A 21,730-nucleotide genomic window follows, 5' to 3' on the forward strand; every position below is an offset into this window, starting at 1 on the left:
TGTTTTTCTCAACCTTGACATATATTTTTCAATTTATTGATGATGCTGCCATTTGATTTGGCAATTATAATTAAAGTTTTAAAACATAGAAATTCTTCTTAATACTTGGATTCCTTGCGATAAATGCATGTCGTTTTCAGTATCAGTATTTAATACATTATTTAATTTCTTTTTTTTTAGTGGTATTAATACTCGCCTGTCCAATTTAAGCAAAGTGTGGGGGTCAGCCATTTTGTCATTAGGGATCTGCATGTGTATGTCTCTATGCATTTGCGGGTGAACCTCTCCAACCCACACATTCCTGAAGTCAGTCTAAAGTCATGTTTGTTTTGTGCTTAACTTGAAGACCAATCAAAATGGATAGAAATCATATAAATCCTTACATATACAACAGAATGAGGAAAAAAAGAAGTGTTCATTAAAATCAAATTTTTCTTTTGCACAGCCAATTGCTAAAGTAATTATAAGTAATTAGATAGGAAGGCTTCTTGCTGGTTCAAGTTATTATGTATGTGGGTATATATTTCTGTCCCAAATCACTGAAGTTTTTCACTTAGTCTTTAAGATGAAAATAAGTAGATTTTTATCACACAATGAGTGCTATGAAAAACAGGGCTTCTTGCGGCATTTTGGGATACCTAAAGAGAAGACTCTATATCCATGAAATGTCCGATCTTGATTTATTCTCATGCTGTTCAGCTCACCTCCCTCATGGCTCACTGAACCACAAGAGAATGGATTTCCTGAAATGGTAACTTTGGCTTTCAAGGAATCACTTTGTGTCAAATCATTCATTATTCTGAGACAACTTCTGGCCGCCTTCTGCTCTTCTACAGTCCTATTGAGTGACGCAAACACCTTACTAGGGGTAATTCTGAGTAACTAACCAAGAAATTGGTTAGAGTAAATGGGTCTTTTCTTTTGGAATAAGCAGGTGCTTTTAGGAACTATATTCCTATTGGAGGCAGGAATATTAGCTTAAGAAAAATATAGTGTCGGGGTGCCTGGGTGGTCAGTCGTTAAGCGTCTGCCTTTGGCTCAGGTCATGGTCCCAGGGTCCTGGGATCGAGCCCCGCATCAGGCTCCCCGCTCCACGGGAAGCCTGCTTCTCCCTCCCCCACTCCCCCTGCTTGTGTTCCCTCTCTCGCTGTCTCTCTCTCTGTCAAATAAATAAATAAAATCTTTAAAAAAAAAAGTTATTAAAAAAATATAGTGTCATTTTTTTTTTGGTCATGAATTAGATTTCTTTTTCAAACAGGGATGGTCGCACCATTCTCACTTTTAAAAGGGGCTAGAGAGGTCATAGGGGATCATTTGAACACATTTGATGGTAAATTTTAAGGGTCCTTCTGGTCCTCCCAGCTCTGTGTTTATGCAACTAAGAGTGAAAATAGATCAATAAACACATATATGCTTTTGTTTCTTTAATTAATCTAATGTTACTAGTGAGGAGATCTTGATGAACTGAAATTCCTTTCACATGCTGATTAGTATACTTTTATATCCTAATATTATCTTTTTTTTAATGGGGGGGGGATAGTGTCTCACTTAAACCTGTGATATAAGAGGCTCTGATACAATTAAAATGAGCCAAACAGCTGTGGAGATATTTCTGCGCCTCCTTGATGAAGAAGTAACCTAGTTTGATGGATGTCTTTATTTCTATCTTAATCACAGCATGCAAGATTAGCAATACATGTGTTTCACTTCAGTTAATTACTCAGAATGCATGCACAAATACAGGGCTTTATTTCCATTAATTACTTTGAATTTCAATGAACTTAAAAGAGTCCACACCAAAAGTATCCATCAGAGTCCTTAGAAAAATCTAATGAATGTTAGAGAAATTTTGTATAACAGCTTCCTCCAAGTCTAGATTTTTTTGCCATCGTATTGAAAAATCTGAAAGTATAAACGTGTAGAACTTATAACAATAAATCAGATAACTGTGTGACCTCATATCCTGTCTTTAGCTGCAGTCATTACCTGAGGGTTCAAATAACAGTGAAAAACTATTAGATTAACCATGCCATGGTTATAGGAAAAAATGAAAAGGCATCGGTTCTTACTCATACATTGATCCACCATTTATGACCCTCAACATACATTTTATTAGTGACCAATTCTGTTGTGCTGCCCTTGGAAAGTTTATGGGTTGAAGACAAGATTATTTTCTCATTTTCAATGCATAGGCTAAAATTCCGAGTTCTGAACACCTTCTGATGAGGGGGTACTGTGTAAATCAACTACTAGAGTTCTCTTTATACTTAGAAATGATCCTTTGATGGACTCTGGGATTTTTAGAAAAGGTTCAAAATTGAGAGATAATGATGATAATAATAGGATGTGGACTAAAAGGAAACAGGCAGAAAGGGCACACATAAAATAAAAAGCAGTGTAAGCCTCCGGTTTATTTATCAGAGACCAAGACTGGTAGCTGGCTAAGTATCCCCTCGATAGAAGACAACATGCTATCCAGGATGCTGGAGTTCACAAGAAAGGTACCTTGTAGAGACATAACACCCAAAGTAGCAGAATCATGTGAAAACCAAAATTTATTAGAAAGAACATTTGCTGGGGAAAGAGAAAAAGTGATGAGAACAGCAGTAGAAAAGGTATTTAAAATTAGGTAAAGAAATCCGCTAAAATTTTTGAAAAAAATGACTGAGAAGAAATAATTTTGTGGCAGGGACATGGTTAATTCACTATAACAAAAAGTTGAGAACTGTGCAATTATGTACTATAAATGTGTCTGTAACCACCAGCCTGATACTTTTCCATGGGTGGCATTATAGAAGTCTCTACGAAAAAAGGAAGGACATATTTTTTCCTATTTTATTTTAAAATTTATTCCTATTTCTAGAAGTGCCAAATCTACTGAACTGGGAGGAATCCATCAAGAGTGTTACACAGATATATAGTCTTGGTGATTATTGTCAGACGTACTACTGAAAGCCATTTGCTCTACAAACCTATGCCTGATACAGCATGTTTCCTTAAGCGCTGAGAGGTACTACAAAATCCAAGATGAGGAACCTGAAGCTTAGAAAGAGGATCAGTAACTTCCCCAAGGCTACACAGCTAGACAGGTACTAAGTACTCTACAGAAATGATCACAACAGCTCTATACCGTGGATTTTATGGTTCCCATTTTAGAGAGGAAGAAGCCAAGGCTCAGAAAGTTTTGACTTATCCAAGGTCAAGCTAGAGAATGGTGGAGCCAGAATTCCAGCCCTCCTGTTTGACAGCAAAGCACTTACATGTTAATGGGACATTAATGAAACTACATTTTCTAATTCTGCTTTAGGCTTAAAGATCTCATATGTTGTTTTTCAACCATTTAAAAAAAATTGTTCTATATTAAAAAAAAAAAGTGCTACACAGAAGTTAGTATCAATTTCCCCTCTCTAAACTTTAGGCATTTTCATGATAAGTAAAGATGCAAAGGATGCAATGTTATGTATATATATACACACACACACATATATATGTACACACACATATGTATTATATACATATACATTGTATATACATATATGTATTAATTTATCAATCTATACCTAGATAATCATATATAAATATATAATATACATATAAATATCCATGTAAAAGTATATTTATTTAGTACCCTAGCAGCAAAACTCAATAGAGTTAGCTTAATTTCTGCACTTTGTTAGAGGATGTACCCTAACTCCATTTGTATCCTGTCATAAGGCAAAAATATTCACACAATAGGGTAAGAGCCACAGGAATTTTAAGTTTGGAAAACAGTCTTAAGGAATTGCGTTCCTAGTTCCAATTTGACTCTCTTGCTAAACGAACATTTAAAAGCTATTTTAAAAGAAAGCAAAGCAAAATAAAACAAAAACAATCATTAAGAAGCCCCCACACCTTTCAAAAGCTCTACTGAAAAAAATAAAACTATTGACAATAAACAGGGAAAAAAGTAGTTTGTCAAATTTTCAACTTAACAGAGGTTAAGTTTACAATATAACACAAGTTCAAGAACCCCTCTGAAAAAACTGAAGAGATGAAAATACTTCACACGTTGCTGGTATATTCTTGAGAAAGATTAGTCCAGTTGAAAGAACAGTTGCTTTCTGACTTCTCTTAGAAAATCTAAATTCCAACATAGTTGTTAGATGAAACTATACAGTCCAAACCTCCTCTTATTGACAATGGAATTTGGCTTTGGGTAAGTGACTTCATTACTCATCTGTTAGTTATTCTTTGAACAAAAGCAGTTTTGTTGCTCAACCTAGGATCTGAACAGATAAACGTCTAACACCCTTTGCACTGAGGCTTGGGGTGGGGTGCCAAAGCCATCTTGAGGGCTCAAGAGTAAGTGCCACAAAATTAGAGGATCTGAATATTAGATTCATTCACGTTTAATCAATGTCCACAAGCTGCAAAATACACAAATAATTGCTTCTCCTGAGATTACTCAATTTTAAACTTCTGTATGGTTACCAAACTGGAAAGTTCAGTTTTTCTGAAGTCAATATACTCTATTGTCACGAGAACAATTAGAAATAACTCACATTATAAAAGTGGAGATTGTTCCAGAATATTTTGGAATGAGACAGAACATAATGGATCATTTCTATCTCTGAATTATAATGAATTATCCAGATAACAAATACAACAGTTTGTTTTTAGTGTACATTGACTGATAAATGAAAGAAACAGTTGTAAACTGGGGGCGCCTGGGTGGCTCAGTCGTTAAGCGTCTGCCTTCGGCTCAGGTCATGATCCCAGGGTCCTGGGATCGAGCCCCACATCGGGCTCCCTGCTCCTCGGGAAGCCTGCTCCTCCCTCTCCCACTCCCCCTGATGATGTTCCCTCTCTCGCTGTGTCTCTGTCAAATAAATAAATAAAATCTATAAAAAAGAAAAAAAAAGAAAAAAAAAAGAAAGAAACAGTTGTAAACCAAGTCCTCATAAAGATGCAAAAAACAAGGTGGATTTCCCATACTGTGTGTTTAGAAATCAGGGACATGTATGAAAGCTTATTGTTATGTCAGAACAATGTTAGTGGCTGAGGAATTTTGTTTTGATTTAAAACTAAGCGTATATTAAAACATGGAATAAAATAGACAAAAATGATTATTTAGTTGTTGGCTCCATTTCCATATGACTTAATACCTAACTTTTAAAGATACTGAGCCTGCAAAATAAGTGAATGTTTGTAGCTAAAAATGCTCTCTCCTTTTGAAAAAACATTGTTTAGTACTGCCTATTTTTTTTGACATTTCTACTTTAAAACATGGTTATTTTTGTAAATGTCCTGCTCATATATATCACATAGAATGTGGAGATATGCTTCAAGACACTGAAAAAGAGTTATACCTAGAGAAACTTGTTAGGTGAAAATCAATGGGCATATCAGTCCATATCTATGCACACACGTACACACATATATACATAATCCATATGTATATATAAGCTCACATTAAGCCAAGGGAGATGAGAAATAGTATGCATTTTTCAACGGAATCTGTTGCCATTCTATTTGTATCTGAAGTACATTTTATTGAATAATAGTAGATATTCAATAAATATTTATTGAGTTTCCAAAATTATTTAAGTTTCATATACTTAAAACAATGCCCAGTATTCAAGAGGGATTTCATTTATTTTCAGATACCACAAATTAATTTTTAAAAATGTGTTGCCTTTATTTTAAAACCATTGTGCTAAGGTAGCTCAGTCTATCCATAATTGAAAGGAAAACATTTTAATTGAAAGGTGATCCTTATTCTTAGATTTAGATAGCAATGGCCACTGACAGTCCAGCTTTGGGTTTTCTCCAGGTCAAAAAGAAAAGAAAGCTTAGTTGAACTAAGTAATATAAATTGGCACAGTTGCTTGTCTACCTTATTTGTTTAATACTTCTCTGCAAATGGTAATGATCATTTTCCTGGGAGAGCTTAGGTCAAGGGTAGCAAGTTAAATGCCTCAGGCACCAAGCTTGTAAGTACCTTCTGGAGTTGCTGGGTGGGGATGAGACTTGGCAAGAGACGTTGGTGTACTCTGCTTAAAGGTATTTAAGTTCTGTCTTCACTTTTTTAAAACAAACAAAACCATTTGCCTCCCTAACATTTGAGGCAGAGGGGCTAAATTAAAATGCATATACAACAGTGATTCTCCAGTGACTTCTGTGGAAAGGAGGTACAGGAATGGGAATGACTGGATGAGTTTGTTAAGGCAAATTCTAGTTCACACTTGGAAATTTTAACTCCGTAGACCCAGGAGCCCATCCTTTCATGCACAGACTGGTGTATATTTCTAAGACTGTATTGCTAAAAATACACAAATGATCATAAATATCAGATGCACATTTCAAAAATGATCTGGTCATCAGAAATGAAAGCAAGTGACTGAAGAAGTAGTGTTTGCTGAAATGAGAGGTACCAGATGAGAGGCAATCCTGGTGTTTAATATTGGCTTGTCTTACACATTCCTATCTATTACATTTGTTCTCTTTGAGCTTTGCTTTTGTAAAATACAGGCAGAGTGTGCGGTAGAGGTCAAGGAAAGGAAATAATGTGAGTATATAGATTAATACAAGTAAGTCCTCAATGGTGTGCTGTAATTTGTTTCTGTTTTTCCTGTCCGTGTATTCCCACTTATTGAAACAAGCGCTTCCTAGAAGATACAATGCTTATAAATATTGACACCTAACCGAGAAGCAGAAGTGGAATGAACTGTGGGGAGCTAAACTCTTTTCTGTGATCTCAGGATTGATATCAGCAGGCAATTGTCTAAACTATATTTGTTTTCCTAACCTACTTTTCAGAGTGATTACGTTCAGTAAAGAAAGCATTTCGACTCAACTTTTTTCACCTGATCTGTTTGTCTTGCTGGGGTCACCCTCAGACCGACCACCATCTAGTGTCCCCCCCGGCAATTCCAGGTGAGTGTTAATTCAACGCCTGTGTTGTTTTCATAGGCTGATTCCTGGGTGGGGCCTGGAGATCCTGCAAAACTAAGACTGGCCATGTGATGAGCAGTGAATTCTCTGCAGCGGGTGGAGCCCAGGCAGATGGAGCAATCTCAGAATCAAGAGGATTTGGGCAAGAAGCATTATTCCACAGCCCAGGCAGTTCAGAAGTCAGTGAGGAAGGTACTGTGGTCATGGGCATGGGGATTCAGAACAAAGTCCTAAGTATCAGCAGAGTGTTGGGGGTGATAAGTCTGCGTTTCAGTCCTGGAGCAACTCCAGTCCTGAATGGGATCCAAGGCAGAAGCATGAGTAGAAGGGAGAGACAAGAATCCTCTACCAGCAGTGGGAATAAGATGTTTAGTCTTAGAAGTTCTTAGATTCTTTATCTAAGAACCTAGTTTTCAAAAGCTGGGTTTAAGGTCAGAATGAGATTTGATTCTGAACTGGCTCTTGGGATTCTTAAAAATCCCAAGACTCTTGGGACTCTTAAAAATCTTCCTCCCTAGCATCAAAGATTTGTCCCAGAATCAGATACCAGAAGTCAGAGAATTTAGTTGACCTGTTCAAGATCATAAGCTAATTAGCTGCTGCCAAAATTAGATCCCAGGTTTTCAATTCTAGACCATTCCAGAAGTGCATAAAGAAATATTTAATTGTTTTTGACATATTCACTTGTCATTGTTGTTTCGTAACTACAAATAGAATTAATAATTAGGGACAGGTTACTGGAGAGAAAACGAAGCAATTCACAGGCATATCTAGTAAAAATATATACAAATTTGTCATGGAGTTTCAGGAAGCCTCTGAATTGACTGATTTTTCTTCTGATTATTATTTATACATCTCTATGACTTGATTATAGATGGGTTCATTCTAGGTTATCAACAATCATAAGATGTTCAGATTGGAAAATTCCATTATAAGCTAATTACTGAAAAATACATAACTCCATGTATCTATCTTACTGATAAAATTTTCTTTTCTTTCACTCTCCAAACTTAGCATTAAAGACATTTCTTGAGGGGCGCCTGGGTGGCTCAGTCAGTTAAGTGTCTGCCTTAGGCTCAGGTCATGATCCCGGGGTCCCGGGATTGAGCCCCACATCAGGCTCCCCACTCAGCAAGGAGCCTGCTTCTCCTTCTCCCTCTGCCCCTCCCCACACTCATGCTTTCTCTCTCTCTCTCTCTCTCAAATAAATAAATCAAATCTTAAAAAAAATAAAGACATTTCTTGAGATTTTATATTATCATGATTTGAACATTCCTGTCCTTGAATTGACCTAATTACCTAATTTGAAGAAAAGTTTATACAGGGTAGATTTCTGTATTATTTGAAAATTCAGCCATTAATTTGAAGCTATTAACACTCTATCCAGTCAAAATTTCATTGATATTTTTGCTTTCTGTTCTTGCCTTATAACCTTCCAAGTTAGCAAGGACCCCACTTTTCATATTTGAAATTATTGTTTCCCCTCAGGCTTGCAGAACTGATATAAAAGAAAAAAGGAACTCATATTAACCAAAACATAAAAACAAGTATATTTCAAAAATGTATCAGCTGATATTGCTCGGAGATGAGCGACGGTATTACAGCCCAGTTGTTTTAGATATCCTGGGGTTTTGTTTGTTTTAAGCAGAATTGATTTTTTTTTTAAACAGCAGTATCATTGAGCTTTCTGACGTTCGTGGGTCGAGGACATTGACATTACAGTTTCATTTACTCCGCAGAATCACACTGAAAACTTCAGGTGAGCAGTAAGCCTGACATCAGGGAGCTTCTGACAGGGCTTTTGAAGTCAGGGGGCCTGGGGAAGCTGCAGGTGTGGGGGATGGGAGGAGAATGGGCCAAGGCAGGAGAGATTTTTGAGCAAATTCCTGGCACTGACACTATAGATTCAAGCAATCCAGAGTAACATGAGATTTTTATTTTATTTTTTTTTACCAACCAAGGAAGAAAGAAAGTAAAAAAAAAAAAAAAAAAAGAGTGGCATGTCCAGGGATTGGGGAAAATATTTGGAAAGAGGAGAAAATATCATGTGGTATCTATAACAAGAGTAACAAGAGGAAGTTCTACACTCTTGCTCCTGAAACGCATGATTCAAGAACTAGGGGTGTCCGCACCGAACGGGAACCAGTTAGAGATGCAGACTCCTGAACCAGGATGGCCTTTTAACAATATGCCCAGGTAGACAGTATGCATGTTGATGTTTGTGATGAGAATTTGGGGAGCCTGTTTTTTGACATTAAAATGAATAAAATATACATTCAAACACTATCAAAATTATTTAGGAAATTATTCTTTGAAATTTGAATTTCACATTTTAAACTATGGGAAAATACTAGAAATCTTACCAGATGTGTTTTTTACCCTGGTTCTGTCTCAGTTTTATTCTTGTGGCATATTTAAGTATCAAGGTATTTATGAAGTATGCAAGCAAAGAGTCCCTTAAGTGTTTTATTACAATATTAAAATATTTTTTAATGCATTGAAATGAATGATGGGCTTGCTGTTTAAATTGAAAATGGCACTCCTTCCCGGTTTTTGTTGTAATTGGATGCTGCATTTTTCTTTTACAGCATTATTTTTAATAAATGTGTGACTATAAAGCATTGAGATTGCTTTAAAAACTATACTAACATGGCAATAGTCTCTTTCTTGATCTCGGTATAGGTTACATGGGTGTGTTCAGTTTGGTGAAAATCAATGGAGCTGTATGCTCATGTTATATATACAATTCTGAACGTGTGTGTGTATGTGTGTATAATTCAATTTCAATTATAAGAGAAATCTATACCAGAAGAGCACATCTACTACCTTAAAGCAGGAGTCTTGTGAGACTTTATACGTATTCCCAACGTGCTGAAATTACTCAAATTATTTGGGAAATGCCTCTTGTGGTGTAAGGAGAGTTTCAAAATAGCCTTTTAGTGTTAATTTGCAACTCCCACACCGCCTCTATCATGCTTACTGGATTACAGTCCACACATCTTATTTTATGTTGTTTTGTTTCATTTAAATTTGTTCATTACCCAGCTTAACCAAATTACCCATTAGTCTTGGCTGCAAATACCTTTTAATGTTGTTTAAAAAATTCAAATCTGCCACCTAAAGCAAAGTTTTGCCATAGAAACAGATATTCAAAAATGACAAGTCCCAAAAAATATTTTCAGCAAAGTCAGAATCAATGGGATAAATGTTAGTTTCCCTGGTATCTGCTTTCAAGGAGTTTACATTTAGACCTATATATGGTTTTGATATATTTGATAAAATATTCATTTCATTGCCCTGAAAATATGTCAAATAACCGAAGAAAGGGAAAATGCTAAATTCAAATTGTACCACTTTTCCTTGATTATACATGAAAATTTGAGTCAAAGGTAGAAACAGGGTAAAGCAGTTCACTATAAAAATGATAGAAGGTTCTAGGTCAACTTGGCTGTTGGAAATAAAGCCACTATCATGTTTCATCAAATATTAGGATTCAATGCCAAGGGTTTTCATTATATACAGGGTACAAAGTACCTTATAAATCACCATATCTGCTGACATTCAATTACATTCAGTCTTATTAATATGAACCGCAGAGTGTTTTAGGTTTCTACAGGCAGTAAAATCGGCCTTTTCATTAAAAAAGCTTGGCATTCACACATGGCCCCAAAGTTCACATAATGCCTTGAAACATCCAAGGTACAAATGCTAATTATTTTTAAATGTTTCAGACTACAGACTAATTACCTATGAACCTTAAAAATAACCACTTGTCCATAGGCAGATGAAATACGGTAGCAGACTTTGTACAAATCAGGTGGTGATTTTCCCAAGAAAATGTAGTCCTTCCACATCTCTTTTTCTAGGATATTTATTTTGCACAATAACATTTTTTTCCCTGAGTGAATCTGTTGCGTTTGTAAAATAGTCTCAAAGTCTCCAGGAGAGAAAGCGCCTGGCTCTGTTTCTGTAGTTTCGCGGTAACAGCCCCTGTGCAGAACATGTCTTGCTGAATGATCAGACTCAGTATTTTACCATCCTCACACTTCCAGGTAATGTGCACTCACCTTTTGTTTCTATTTTATATATTATTTTCCAACTGAAGAATCCTTATGATGCCTTTTAGATCAAAGGTTTGAAACACTGGCTGTACTGGAGTTACTTATAAAACTGTAGATTCTTGCACCTTACCCTGGTATTTTGACTTAATGTTCTGTGGGATGCCCAGAAATGGCATTATTATTATTATTATTAATTATAATTATTACTGTTATTACTACCACCATTATTATTGTTGTTATTATCCCCTGGCAATTCTAATAGGCAATCCAAAGTGAGAACCACTCTGAGATCATGGCTGTTAGGAGATGAAAAGCCTCTATATAGTTTTGTAAGTTTTAGAAGATGTTTTTGAGGCTATCACAAGATTTATGGACATTTATGTGAGCCAAATGATCTTTTGAGATTTATTTGCATGTATATATTATACTGTATATACATATATATATACACACATATATGCTTGGATATATGCATATATGTACATATATCCATATATACTGGAATGCATGTGTTACACCCTTATTCCCATAGAAATAAATATTTTATTTAAATTTAGCTTAATATCATCTGTTCAAAGCAAGGCACTTCAAACCTTAAAAGTATTCTCTCTGTTACGAAAGCACCTTGATTGAGAAATATTTATTCATGACCACAAGGGGGTGCTAATGATCTGCAAATGGGCATGGTGTAATTCAGAATTAAAGTAAAATTGGTAATTACATATGCAACTTGAAATCATTTGCTACCCATGAATTTTTCTTTTCCTGGAAATAAATGTTATAATTTATAGTGACTAACAGAAACTGCTTTCTATGCTGTCTATATAATTTCTGCCTGCCCACAATGAAGTAAAAGATTCTTTCTGTGGAAAATATTTCCCCGTAGAGATGTTACTTAAGTTTTCAAATTTTAATGCTTAGCTCTTGTTATAGTACAGATTTGTTAAATATATTTTGGAGGGACATATAGAAATGTTTCTAATATGTAATTTTCAAAATATTTCTAATGTCTAATTTATTTTCCATGAAAATATTATAGTTTTACCAGAATAAAAAGTAACATTTATTTTTCTTGTGGCTATGAATGAAGCTGAATAGATTTAATTCTTCATTTGTTTCCTAATTTGTAAAACTCGGAATGTGCTCAAAGTTGACAAATAGTCAAATTTTTTTTTGTAGTTTTAAGAATTTGAGGAGATAAACAATTCACTTGGTTTGGACTTTAGATAGTTAACTGCTTTCCAAAAGTTAATGTTTTAATGAAAGAACATTCTAAAATATAAACAGAAATCATCTATAGAATTTACACCAATAAACGTTATGCATACCTTTTATTTTGAGGCAGAAAGTGTCAGGATTTCATGAATAAAGAAGGCAAGTTCCCGTTCTCGAGAAATGTACAGTTTAGTAAATGTGAAAGTCTTACTATAGTGGAGATTCACAAATTTGTGATTTCTTCTCCCTTTGGTCCCTTCCCCCAGGACCATCTTGTTATGCCTCAGGATTACACAGCTTCCTATATGGGAAGACTCAAAGCCTCCTCCTTTTGAATAGAATTTCCATGCAGCATGGTGAGCTTGTAAGGCAAGCATGAGTTATGTCTTCCAAAAGGAGATATTTGACTCTTTTACAAAATACAGCTCTGAGTAAAGCAGAGAAGTGCCTTTGAGCTAAACCATGAAAACATATTTTTTAGTATTCCGAAAATAGTTTGCTTACTCTGGAACAACTTCCTAGCAGCCCTGTCCTCCAGTGATCAGACGGAGTTTTTCACCAGTGTGTTCAACTGCTTCCCTGTTGAAACCCTCCAAAGACCCTTCTGTTGGAGATATCAGAGCCCTCCAGAGCATGCTCCCTTTATGGTATCCCTTATCTCCACTGCGTACTTTCCCATTTTTCATCATGTGCCCATTTATGTGCATTTCTATTTAGGCGGATGTAGGCTGAATTTACTCTGAGGTCAGTCTATGCGTCAGAAAGTTAGTAACAGTTAAAAGTCTTCAGAGATGAGGCTGAATATAGTTATAATCATTGCTATTTAAATCAAGATTTTCTTGCTGCTGAGATTCTATGACAATTGAGAAATAGTTACATGAGTTTTGGTCACTCTTGTCTAGGACTCTTGGGCTCCAGGATTCTTATCACTGAGTCTCACTCACAAGCACCCTGTTATATGATGTTATACGATGACTTGCTTAGATATGTTTCCGCTTACTGTTGAGTCTTCTGGTCGATGTTTTGACTTCATGAATCTGTTTCTCCATCCGGTTGGATCCTATGGATACTGACACTTGTTTAACTTTTTTGACTTGAGTTATTCATTGGATGCAGAAGCTCCCTCTAACTTGATGACCCAATCTTGAATTGATATGACTTCCCCAGTGATTGCGTGATCCTGAGACCTACCTGGTTAACCGGTTGCTTCTTGTCTTGCAGCGGGGCTTCTCCACCTTTCTCAGACTAGGCTCTCCTTTGCCACAGATGCAATGTGGTCATTCTCCTACCTGTGCTCGGATGCCAACATTTCCCCTTATTTCATCATCTGTCGAGAATATAACTCTTAAGACATCATTTCCAACTCCAAAAGCTTTTGTTTCACTAAGATCTTATTATGCATGTAAACACAGAATTTTCTTCTGCCCCAACATCTGGAGGATTCCTCCCTTCATATCTGTCTGTTTCTTTGTTGCCCAGTTTTGAGGCAGCTTTCCTTCATTGCTTTCTGGAGCTGATAGGCTTATCTTAGCGTCAATCCTGGGAGCAAGTTATTAACTTAACAGGAGTCAATTAGAAGTAAGCCTGCTGCCTGCATTTGATTTTATTGAAATGAGATTTGTTTTAAACTAGTGAATAATCTTTTTTTTAAGAAAGATTTTATTTATTTATTTGACAGAGAGAGACACAGTGAGAGAGGGAACACAAGCAGGGGGAGTGGGAGAGGGAGAAGCAGGCTTCCCGCTGAGCAGGGAGCCTGATGTGGGGCTCGATCCCAGGACCCTGGCATCATGCATGACCTGAGCCAAAGGCAGACACTTAACGACTGAGCGACCCGGGCACCCCAACTAGTGAATAATCTTGCAGATACTCACAATCAGCGAGTGCACCAAGATTAAGCTACACTTAAGTTTATAGTGGATAAAAACTGACAATAGTGGATAAAACTGACAAGATAGGAAACAAACAAACAAAAAAATAGGAGGGGTTTCTGGTTAGTTTCTATTATAGTTCAGGACAGATCCATGTGACCATAGAAGGTGATTTGAAGGATCAAAAATGTGAACCAAAAAAATGAGATTGAAAAAAGAAATGAAGCTGTTAACCCCACACACTAACTCGAGTTGACCTCTGTGACTGGTGAGCCAGGGGAATTTTAAGAGAATCCACAGGGAATAAGTTTTAGTCTTCAACACCCCAGGATTTCTGAGTAAAGCTTTGGCTTGTGGTCAGTGAAGTCAGAGTTGAATAAAGGGAGAAAATAGACTTTGGGGACCCCCAAGCAAGGTAAAAACTGGTCTAAAGTTATGGAAATGGACGGAGAGAGTTTATAACTCCTAGAATATCCAAGTCAAACGTATCTTCAGGTAGCAAAGGCAGGATTTTCTGCTGTGTATCAGCAATATTCCTACGTAGTTACAACTTACACCTCCCACTCTTTGCTGGATTTTCTATACCATAGTAAGTAAGTTTCTGTACTTTAATGATAGTGACTTCTTATGGTGTTTATGATGGTCCATGACTGACAAATAGGACTGGGATAAGTAAGGAGCATAACTGTGCTCTTTAATTGGCAGAGAAGATTGTGACAATGGTCAAATTCATTCCAGCAGGGACATGTGAGAATGTTCCCATCCCTCCTTCATCACAGCCTACTATACACCTTGGAAATATCCTGCATTAAAAAAAAATATGGCAGAGTATTCTTCATCCCAAGTTTTTAAAACAGACTTAAAGGCAACCAACTAATTTTCTTACTACTTGCCCAACTGTAACAACAATGATATCAATAGGTTTAGCAAGTATAGTATGCTACTTCAGGTCAGATTATATATATATGTATGTATTTTTATAGTGTTTGCTGAGTAAAGCTGATTGTTTTCTTCTAGGCCTGGTCCTCTAGGTCTATCTGAGCCCTTCGTGACTTGTATAATAACAAAAGCAATTAATCTCTATACTTTTAAATTAAAATTCCATACGTGTGATCTATTATTTCAGGGATTTCAAACTTTCTCTCTTCTATAGGATAGTTAATATAGAAAGTACATTAGGGGATTTACAATTGCCATTTAAAACTCATTATTGGTAATGCTTAGGAGCAACACAGTAAACTTATAAACACATCTATTTGCTTCTTTTACTATCTTGCTTTGTGTAGTTGTCTCCCAAGCAAGTTCCTCCAAATTTAACAAGGAAAATTTCACTGCTAATTAGATTTAGAAAATAGTCTGGAAACTAATAAAAAAAAATAAATTTAGGAGGAAGGAGTAATTAGTCCAAAATTATCCACGAAATCTTTACTGCTACCCTGTAAGGTCTATTTTCAATTTACTTTTTATATGGTTTGTAAAACAGTGTTTTAAATAAGGTATAAATGCGCACAAAAATAACTGGTGGAAAAAGCATTGAATGTAGTTCTTGTTTATGTGGAGTGTCCTTATATTCTTTCATAGTTTAGAGAATTTACCCTTATTATCACATAGTTTAAAGATTTTTATCACAGTACTTGAAAAAATCTGCCGGTCATTCTGATATGAGTGCTACCTCACTTCGACAGTAGATGGCACTATTGTTCTTTTCTAATAAAGTGCAGCTTCCAAGCAGGCAGAGGCTCACTCTAGGGGCACATTCTATTTCAACTACCATCCAAGAATCAATCTTGAAAGTCATTATTAATTTGAAATGACATCAAAGTTTCATTTTTTGCTACTCTCTGTTTTGAAAGACCAAAATATCCTTCATACCTTTGCTATTAACTGTTCCATTGGGGAAGCCTAAAATTCTTTCATGTGTAATGATTTTTTTTTTTTTTTTTAATGATTTCAGGGCTTTTGCCAGCACAACAGAACAAAGTCTTATGGAAATGATGCTAAGGGAAAATCTATCTCTTTATGATAAGGATAATAATACTCTTTATACCTCTTTGATATTTATTATCTCTTTTCAATAACATGACATGCATAACATAGCAATGATTATAAAAGTTAGTCAACACGGTTTTCATTAAGAAGATGCTCCATATTAACATTTTTTTTTTACAGATCACTGAAATTGCCTCCCACCAGCTCTTTTGTCAATCTCAAATGCATTTACTGCTACTTTTTATCTGAAAACAGATAAAACCATAGCAATAACAACAATAGAAACTTAGTTCGCTAATTTTCCCTGCAATGGTTGTGCTTTTTCTATTGTCCGGCTTTGTACCAAGTCAGCCGGTAGTCTCTAATGGACTAATAGCTTGAAAGGGGGGATGTTATTGACAGGCACAAATGGATTTCTAAGCATTGCTCTTAAACTCCTCACTAATGTTCCTTTCACAGGAGCCATTAAGCATGTGAATTCCTTCTTGGAATGTTTTGGTTTTGCTCCAATCAAAGAGATAGGGTTTGCCATTCTTGGATTTTCATTTTACTTTAATTCTGGAGATCTAGTTTGCTTTCCTAGGATTTTCAGGGTTGGTTGATGGTGTGAAATTATGCATTGATAAAAGAATAATTTGGAGACAACCACAGGGAGATCATCTGTATTTGTTTCATTTGCTGTTGAGCTTCTCGCTAACTCAGAAAATTGATGATGACAATTATGTTTGAGCCTGTGTATATGTATATATAGTTTACCTCAACATGCTTGAGATGTCTTTCATCTGCAAAAAGACGTATTTTATTCCAGCAATTTGGGTCAAAGAGTGCACCCTATGATTCCCCTAACATTCATTACATCTCATCTATTACGAGAGAAGAAAAAAAAACAACTAATTTTTAAATATCTGAATTGTCAATCTCATATTTAAACAGATATAGTGTAAATAAAAATGAAACATGTTTTCTAGGAATATGCAAAGATTTTGGACATTGTGTTTTGTTTAGAAGCCTAGCGTCTTTCAGCTATACTCTCCTGTAGGTCTTGCTGAGTCAGGACCAAATTACTGCTGTCCTTTTTATTTAGGATTGGTAGTAGATGCCAAATAGCCTGCAATTGGGTGTTGAATGCTTCAGGCTTATCAGTAACTAGAGCTATTTGAGACAAAATCATCTCTAATTTCAATCTCAGTTTGGCTTATGTCAATCAGGTTCAAGGCTTTGACCTCTTTGTGTTCATCAGAATCCATGTAAGACATGACTTTTATCTCTTTAGGTCTATACTGCAAGTAAACAAGGAAAAGTCCTTACAGACTTCTTGGAGTCAAGAAATGTTCTTATTTTTCTTTGTGTTCCATGATTAGTATGATGCCTTTACAGGCTAGTATGTTGCTCAGCAAATATTTATTCAAGCTTTAAACAGGACAGCTGGCTCTCAGAAAAGCCTCACACTTTGCTCTTCAAGGTTTAATCTATCAGTGGCTTCCCACGTCAGTCTGTCTTCTAGGCAGGCTATTGATTCTCTCTTCCTCTCTAGGGACCAAAAAGTTCTCTAAAAACAGTATTCTGTTCTACTTGATTTACACACCTTTCTTTAAAAAAATACCTGGAAATTTTTGTTGCTGGGTTACATTTATTTTTTGAATTGAAACTTCATCAAGACAATACGAAAGATTCGTTGAGAAGTACAGAACCATATATATATACATACAGTGTGTGATTTTTCACAAGCCATATACACCCATAAGTGCAGTCATAAAACTAAACTTAGAAGCTGTGATCTAGTTATGTCCAGGCAATTTTAATTTAATCATTTCTGAGATCTCTCTTAGGCATTCGAGGTTTGAACTCAGTTAAACTCAGGATTTTACCTCCCTCTCTCCTTTCTGTCTGAATTTGATTTTAAATCATGGAGATTACACAGGCTACAGGAGGATGGGTGTTAATCAGTTCTCTTCAGGCCTCCGCTGAAATGTACAACAGCTCTCTGCAGTTCTCAGGTGGCAAGTTCCTTCACGAGGACACGTGCTGAAACAGCCTAGACCTCATATGCTGCTGAGGGAGGGGACTGAAGCCTCTCTCCGTTTGGCATCTCTTCCTCACATCTGGGTGACATCTACCAGCTCTCTCTCTCTGTCTCTCTCTCTGTTAACTGTTGTGCTTTCCTCATGGACACTGGAAAGGGACAGCCACTCTCAAGTACTCCTCTGGGGCTATGAAAAAGTTACTGGGACTACCTCAGGTTGTCCAGCTGTCCCTGCAGACATTTTTGCTCTCCTACTCCGTGGCATGGTGGCATGTGTGAGAAGCTATAGCTTCTAGAAGTTTCAGGGAGACAGTAAGTCATTCTTCTTTCCTCTTGGATTGTCAACCTCATTTAGAGGTCCACTCTTCTCTTTACATCTCCCTGCTCCATCATCACCCACTTGACCTGAAGGAGAAGACGACCCAGGACTTCCCAGAGCAGCATGTCAGTCTCTCAATTAGACTCCTTTGGTTTCTCTTTTTCCATCCAGCTTAGAAGCTCTTCTCTGATCTACAACGTAAGCAAAAAGCAAAGCAAAACAAACATCTCCCTCCGTAGGTATTCTTCTAAATATTTTGCATCTAGCCTGACTTTTTAAAACTGAGAAGTTAAGACCTTGCTCTAGGTTTTCTGGTTTTCCCACTGATGTCATCTGGCTATGCTGGCCTTCAGGGTTAAAAGTGAGTGGGAGTGTAAGACAGAAAGGAGATGTCTGTTCATGCCTCACATATCAGCCCCATCCTAACACAATATTGTGAACTCTAGGAGGAAGGGACACTCTGCACTTAAAAATAATGTATCATAACTCTATAAAGGATTATGATTTCCTTGTTACAGGTGAGAAGCTTGAGACTTTGAAAGATAAAGATGTCATAACAATTAGATAGAGAGGTATGATGGCAGTATGATATCAGTGAAAATTTTAGCCACGAATGTCAGGCAAATAGATTTCCTAATTCTTGCCTAGTTGTCTCCTGCCATCACCCCGGATCTACGTCATCGGCTTCGACAAGCTGGGAGGGTCCACAAGCTTATTTTGATTCATACTGATCCATGTCAGAGGGGCTATTTCCTTGTCTCAGCACTGATCTAATAAGTGCAAGTTCATCTTCTATTTAGCATTCTTAGTATAGGTCAGGGTTTCTCAACCTTGTCATTGTTGACATTTTGAATCAGATAATTCTTGGACAAATTCAGATAATTTGGAGAGCCGTGGAGGACTGTCTTGTGTATTGTAACAGCATCCTTGACCTTTACCTACTAGACGCCAGTAGCATTCCTTCTAGTTATGACAATCTAACATGTCTCCAGACATTGCCAAATGTCCCCCGGGAGGCAAAATTGCCTGTACCTCATTAAGAACTACTATATAGGTTTTTTATCATCAATTTTGTGATCTGCTGTACTATACTGTTCCAGTATTATTTCTATTCTTTACCCAAGACCTCAAAACTCTGTGTAAATGCTTATATATATTTGGGGCAGATTTCAGTTTTGTAGGGCTTGAAGCTTATATCATTTTGGAGTCCTTCCTTAAGAAAAGAAAAACAGGGTGCCTGGGTGGCTCAGTTGGTTGGGCGACTGCCTTCGGCTCAGGTCATGATCCTGGAGTCCTGGGATCGAGTCCCACATCGGGCTCCCTGCTCGGCAGGGAGTCTGCTTCTCCCTCTGACCCTCCCCCCTCTCATGTACTCGCTCTCTCTCATTCTCTCTCTCTGAAATAAATAAATAAATAAATAAAAAAGAAAGAAAAGAAAAACAGAACTATGAATAAAGCTAAGCATAAAAGTTCATAATTATTAAATGGGAAAAAAGAAATTATAATAAATCACAAATTTTTAAAAGCTGGCAAATAGAAAAAAAATCACAAAATCCAGGAAAAAAAAATACAGTATATTTACTAATTGGCTGTTTATAACACTCCTTTTGGCCTGTAGTTTTGGCCACTGATTCTTTGATAACCTCTTCCAATGATGAATTTTAACCTTATTTTTTATAAAGGGGATAGATAATTTAGGTTTTTTCTATCACAGTTAAATTGACATTTGTTTGTTCTTATGGATATTTCAGAAACGTTTATTTCAGTCTTGCAACTTGTCATGCTCATGCATATTGTAATGCACAAAACATACGCTTTTACAAATAGGCGTTTCTCTACCTTCAGTTACTGCTACAGAATGGTGTCCAGGACAGGGATTCTGATGAATTCTCTTTCCCATGATTGCCATAAAAAAGAGGTAAAACACAAAGAGTGTTTAATAGTAATTAATAATAGTAAATGTTGTATTATTGAATCGACTCTTTTTTTTTTTAAAGGTTTTATTTATTTATTTATTTATTTATTTATTTATTTATTTATTTGACAGAGAGAGAGAGAACAAGTAGGCAGAGAGGCAGGCAGAGGGAGAGGGAGAAGCAGGCTCCCCACCGAGCAGGGAGCCCGATGCGGGGTTCGATGCGGGGCTCGATCCCAGGACCCTGGGATCATGACCTGAGCCGAAGGTAGCCGCTTAACCAACTGAGCCACCTGGGCGCCCCTATTGAATTGATTCTTGAGAGGAGGACATTTCTGTTTTGTCTAGTCAACCACAAGAACTGAATCTTTTGCTCACAGTTTTACAGGTTTGATTATTGAAGGATTTTCCACAGACTTGCGTCTAGATCCACACATTTCAAACTTTTTTCTTCTTCCACTTTGCACGTTCTTTCAATTCTTGGTGCCATAGGACACGTTCATATAGAAATAAAACCTCTACCTTTTCACTTTACTGTTAGAATCCTTGGTGAGTAAACAAGGGGATGTGGCAAGCAAGCACAGTACACCAGAGAGGCTAGCAAGAACTTAATTATACACAGAAATGACTGTGAACTGTATAAACATAGCCCACTTTACCCACACTAAATATATTCTCAACTCACCTTGCCCTTAGTAGGATCCCCCAAATACCAGCGGCCCCTGTAATACATCTTCAACAAGACAGAAATATCACAAGTGGGCTGTTAGAGTGGAAACAGATGTGTTCATTGATGCTGTTAAAACATCTTATTTTTTGGCCAAGTTTACAAAAATTTACTCCAATGACAATAATTCCTTTGGTCTCTCTCAAGGCTTTGGAAGTGACATACAAATGAGAGGCCCTGAAACATCAGCTTCCTTAGTTTAAAGCAAATGCATTTTAACTATTGCTGCTGCCATAGGGGAAGATGATGGGGGGTGAAGGAGGAGAGAAGATGGAGGCAGATTGATATTGTGTCATAGGAAACAGGAAGAGAACAAAGAGTTCATGTTTTCTAAAGAATCGGAAGGAATATTTTTCAGCAATAATCAATGTAGAAATTTTACTTTTCCTCCTTAAAGCCTATAGACTTCCAGGAGGAGGTCATAGCAGTACAAAGACTTTAGCCAAGAATGATATGGCTTTGTCCACAGAACAGGATGAAGTTCATTGTAGCTGGATTGAATAAATGATGGGATGGGTGGACATCTTCCCCAACACAACCCTCAACCACCAAAGAAACAACACTCGAACTTGGAGTATATGGGGAACAGTGAGGGGTGAGGTAGAAAAAGGGTTAGTTTGTGACAGTGGAAAGTGTATAACAAGAACTGTCTTGTGTGTTTAATGCAATTATTATAA

At 36.7% G+C, this 21,730-nt stretch overlaps 1 protein-coding gene across 1 annotated transcript in view; it reads right to left on the reverse strand.

Annotated features, from left to right (window-relative positions):
- LOC123838502 (uncharacterized) overlaps positions 1-20,311 on the reverse strand; it is a 32,503-nt gene extending 12,192 nt beyond the window's left edge. The window contains exon 1 of the mRNA XM_045867463.3: positions 20,225-20,311. Within this exon, the coding sequence (XP_045723419.1) occupies positions 20,225-20,311 (87 nt within the window). The remainder of the gene's footprint in view (positions 1-20,224) is intronic.
- Positions 20,312-21,730: the final 1,419 nt, after the last annotated feature.

Source organism: Mirounga angustirostris, unplaced genomic scaffold, assembly GCF_029215605.1.
Source record: "Mirounga angustirostris isolate CCGP_5_RB_7025 unplaced genomic scaffold, mMirAng1.0.hap1 SCAF_3, whole genome shotgun sequence".
NCBI lineage: Eukaryota > Metazoa > Chordata > Mammalia > Carnivora > Phocidae > Mirounga > Mirounga angustirostris.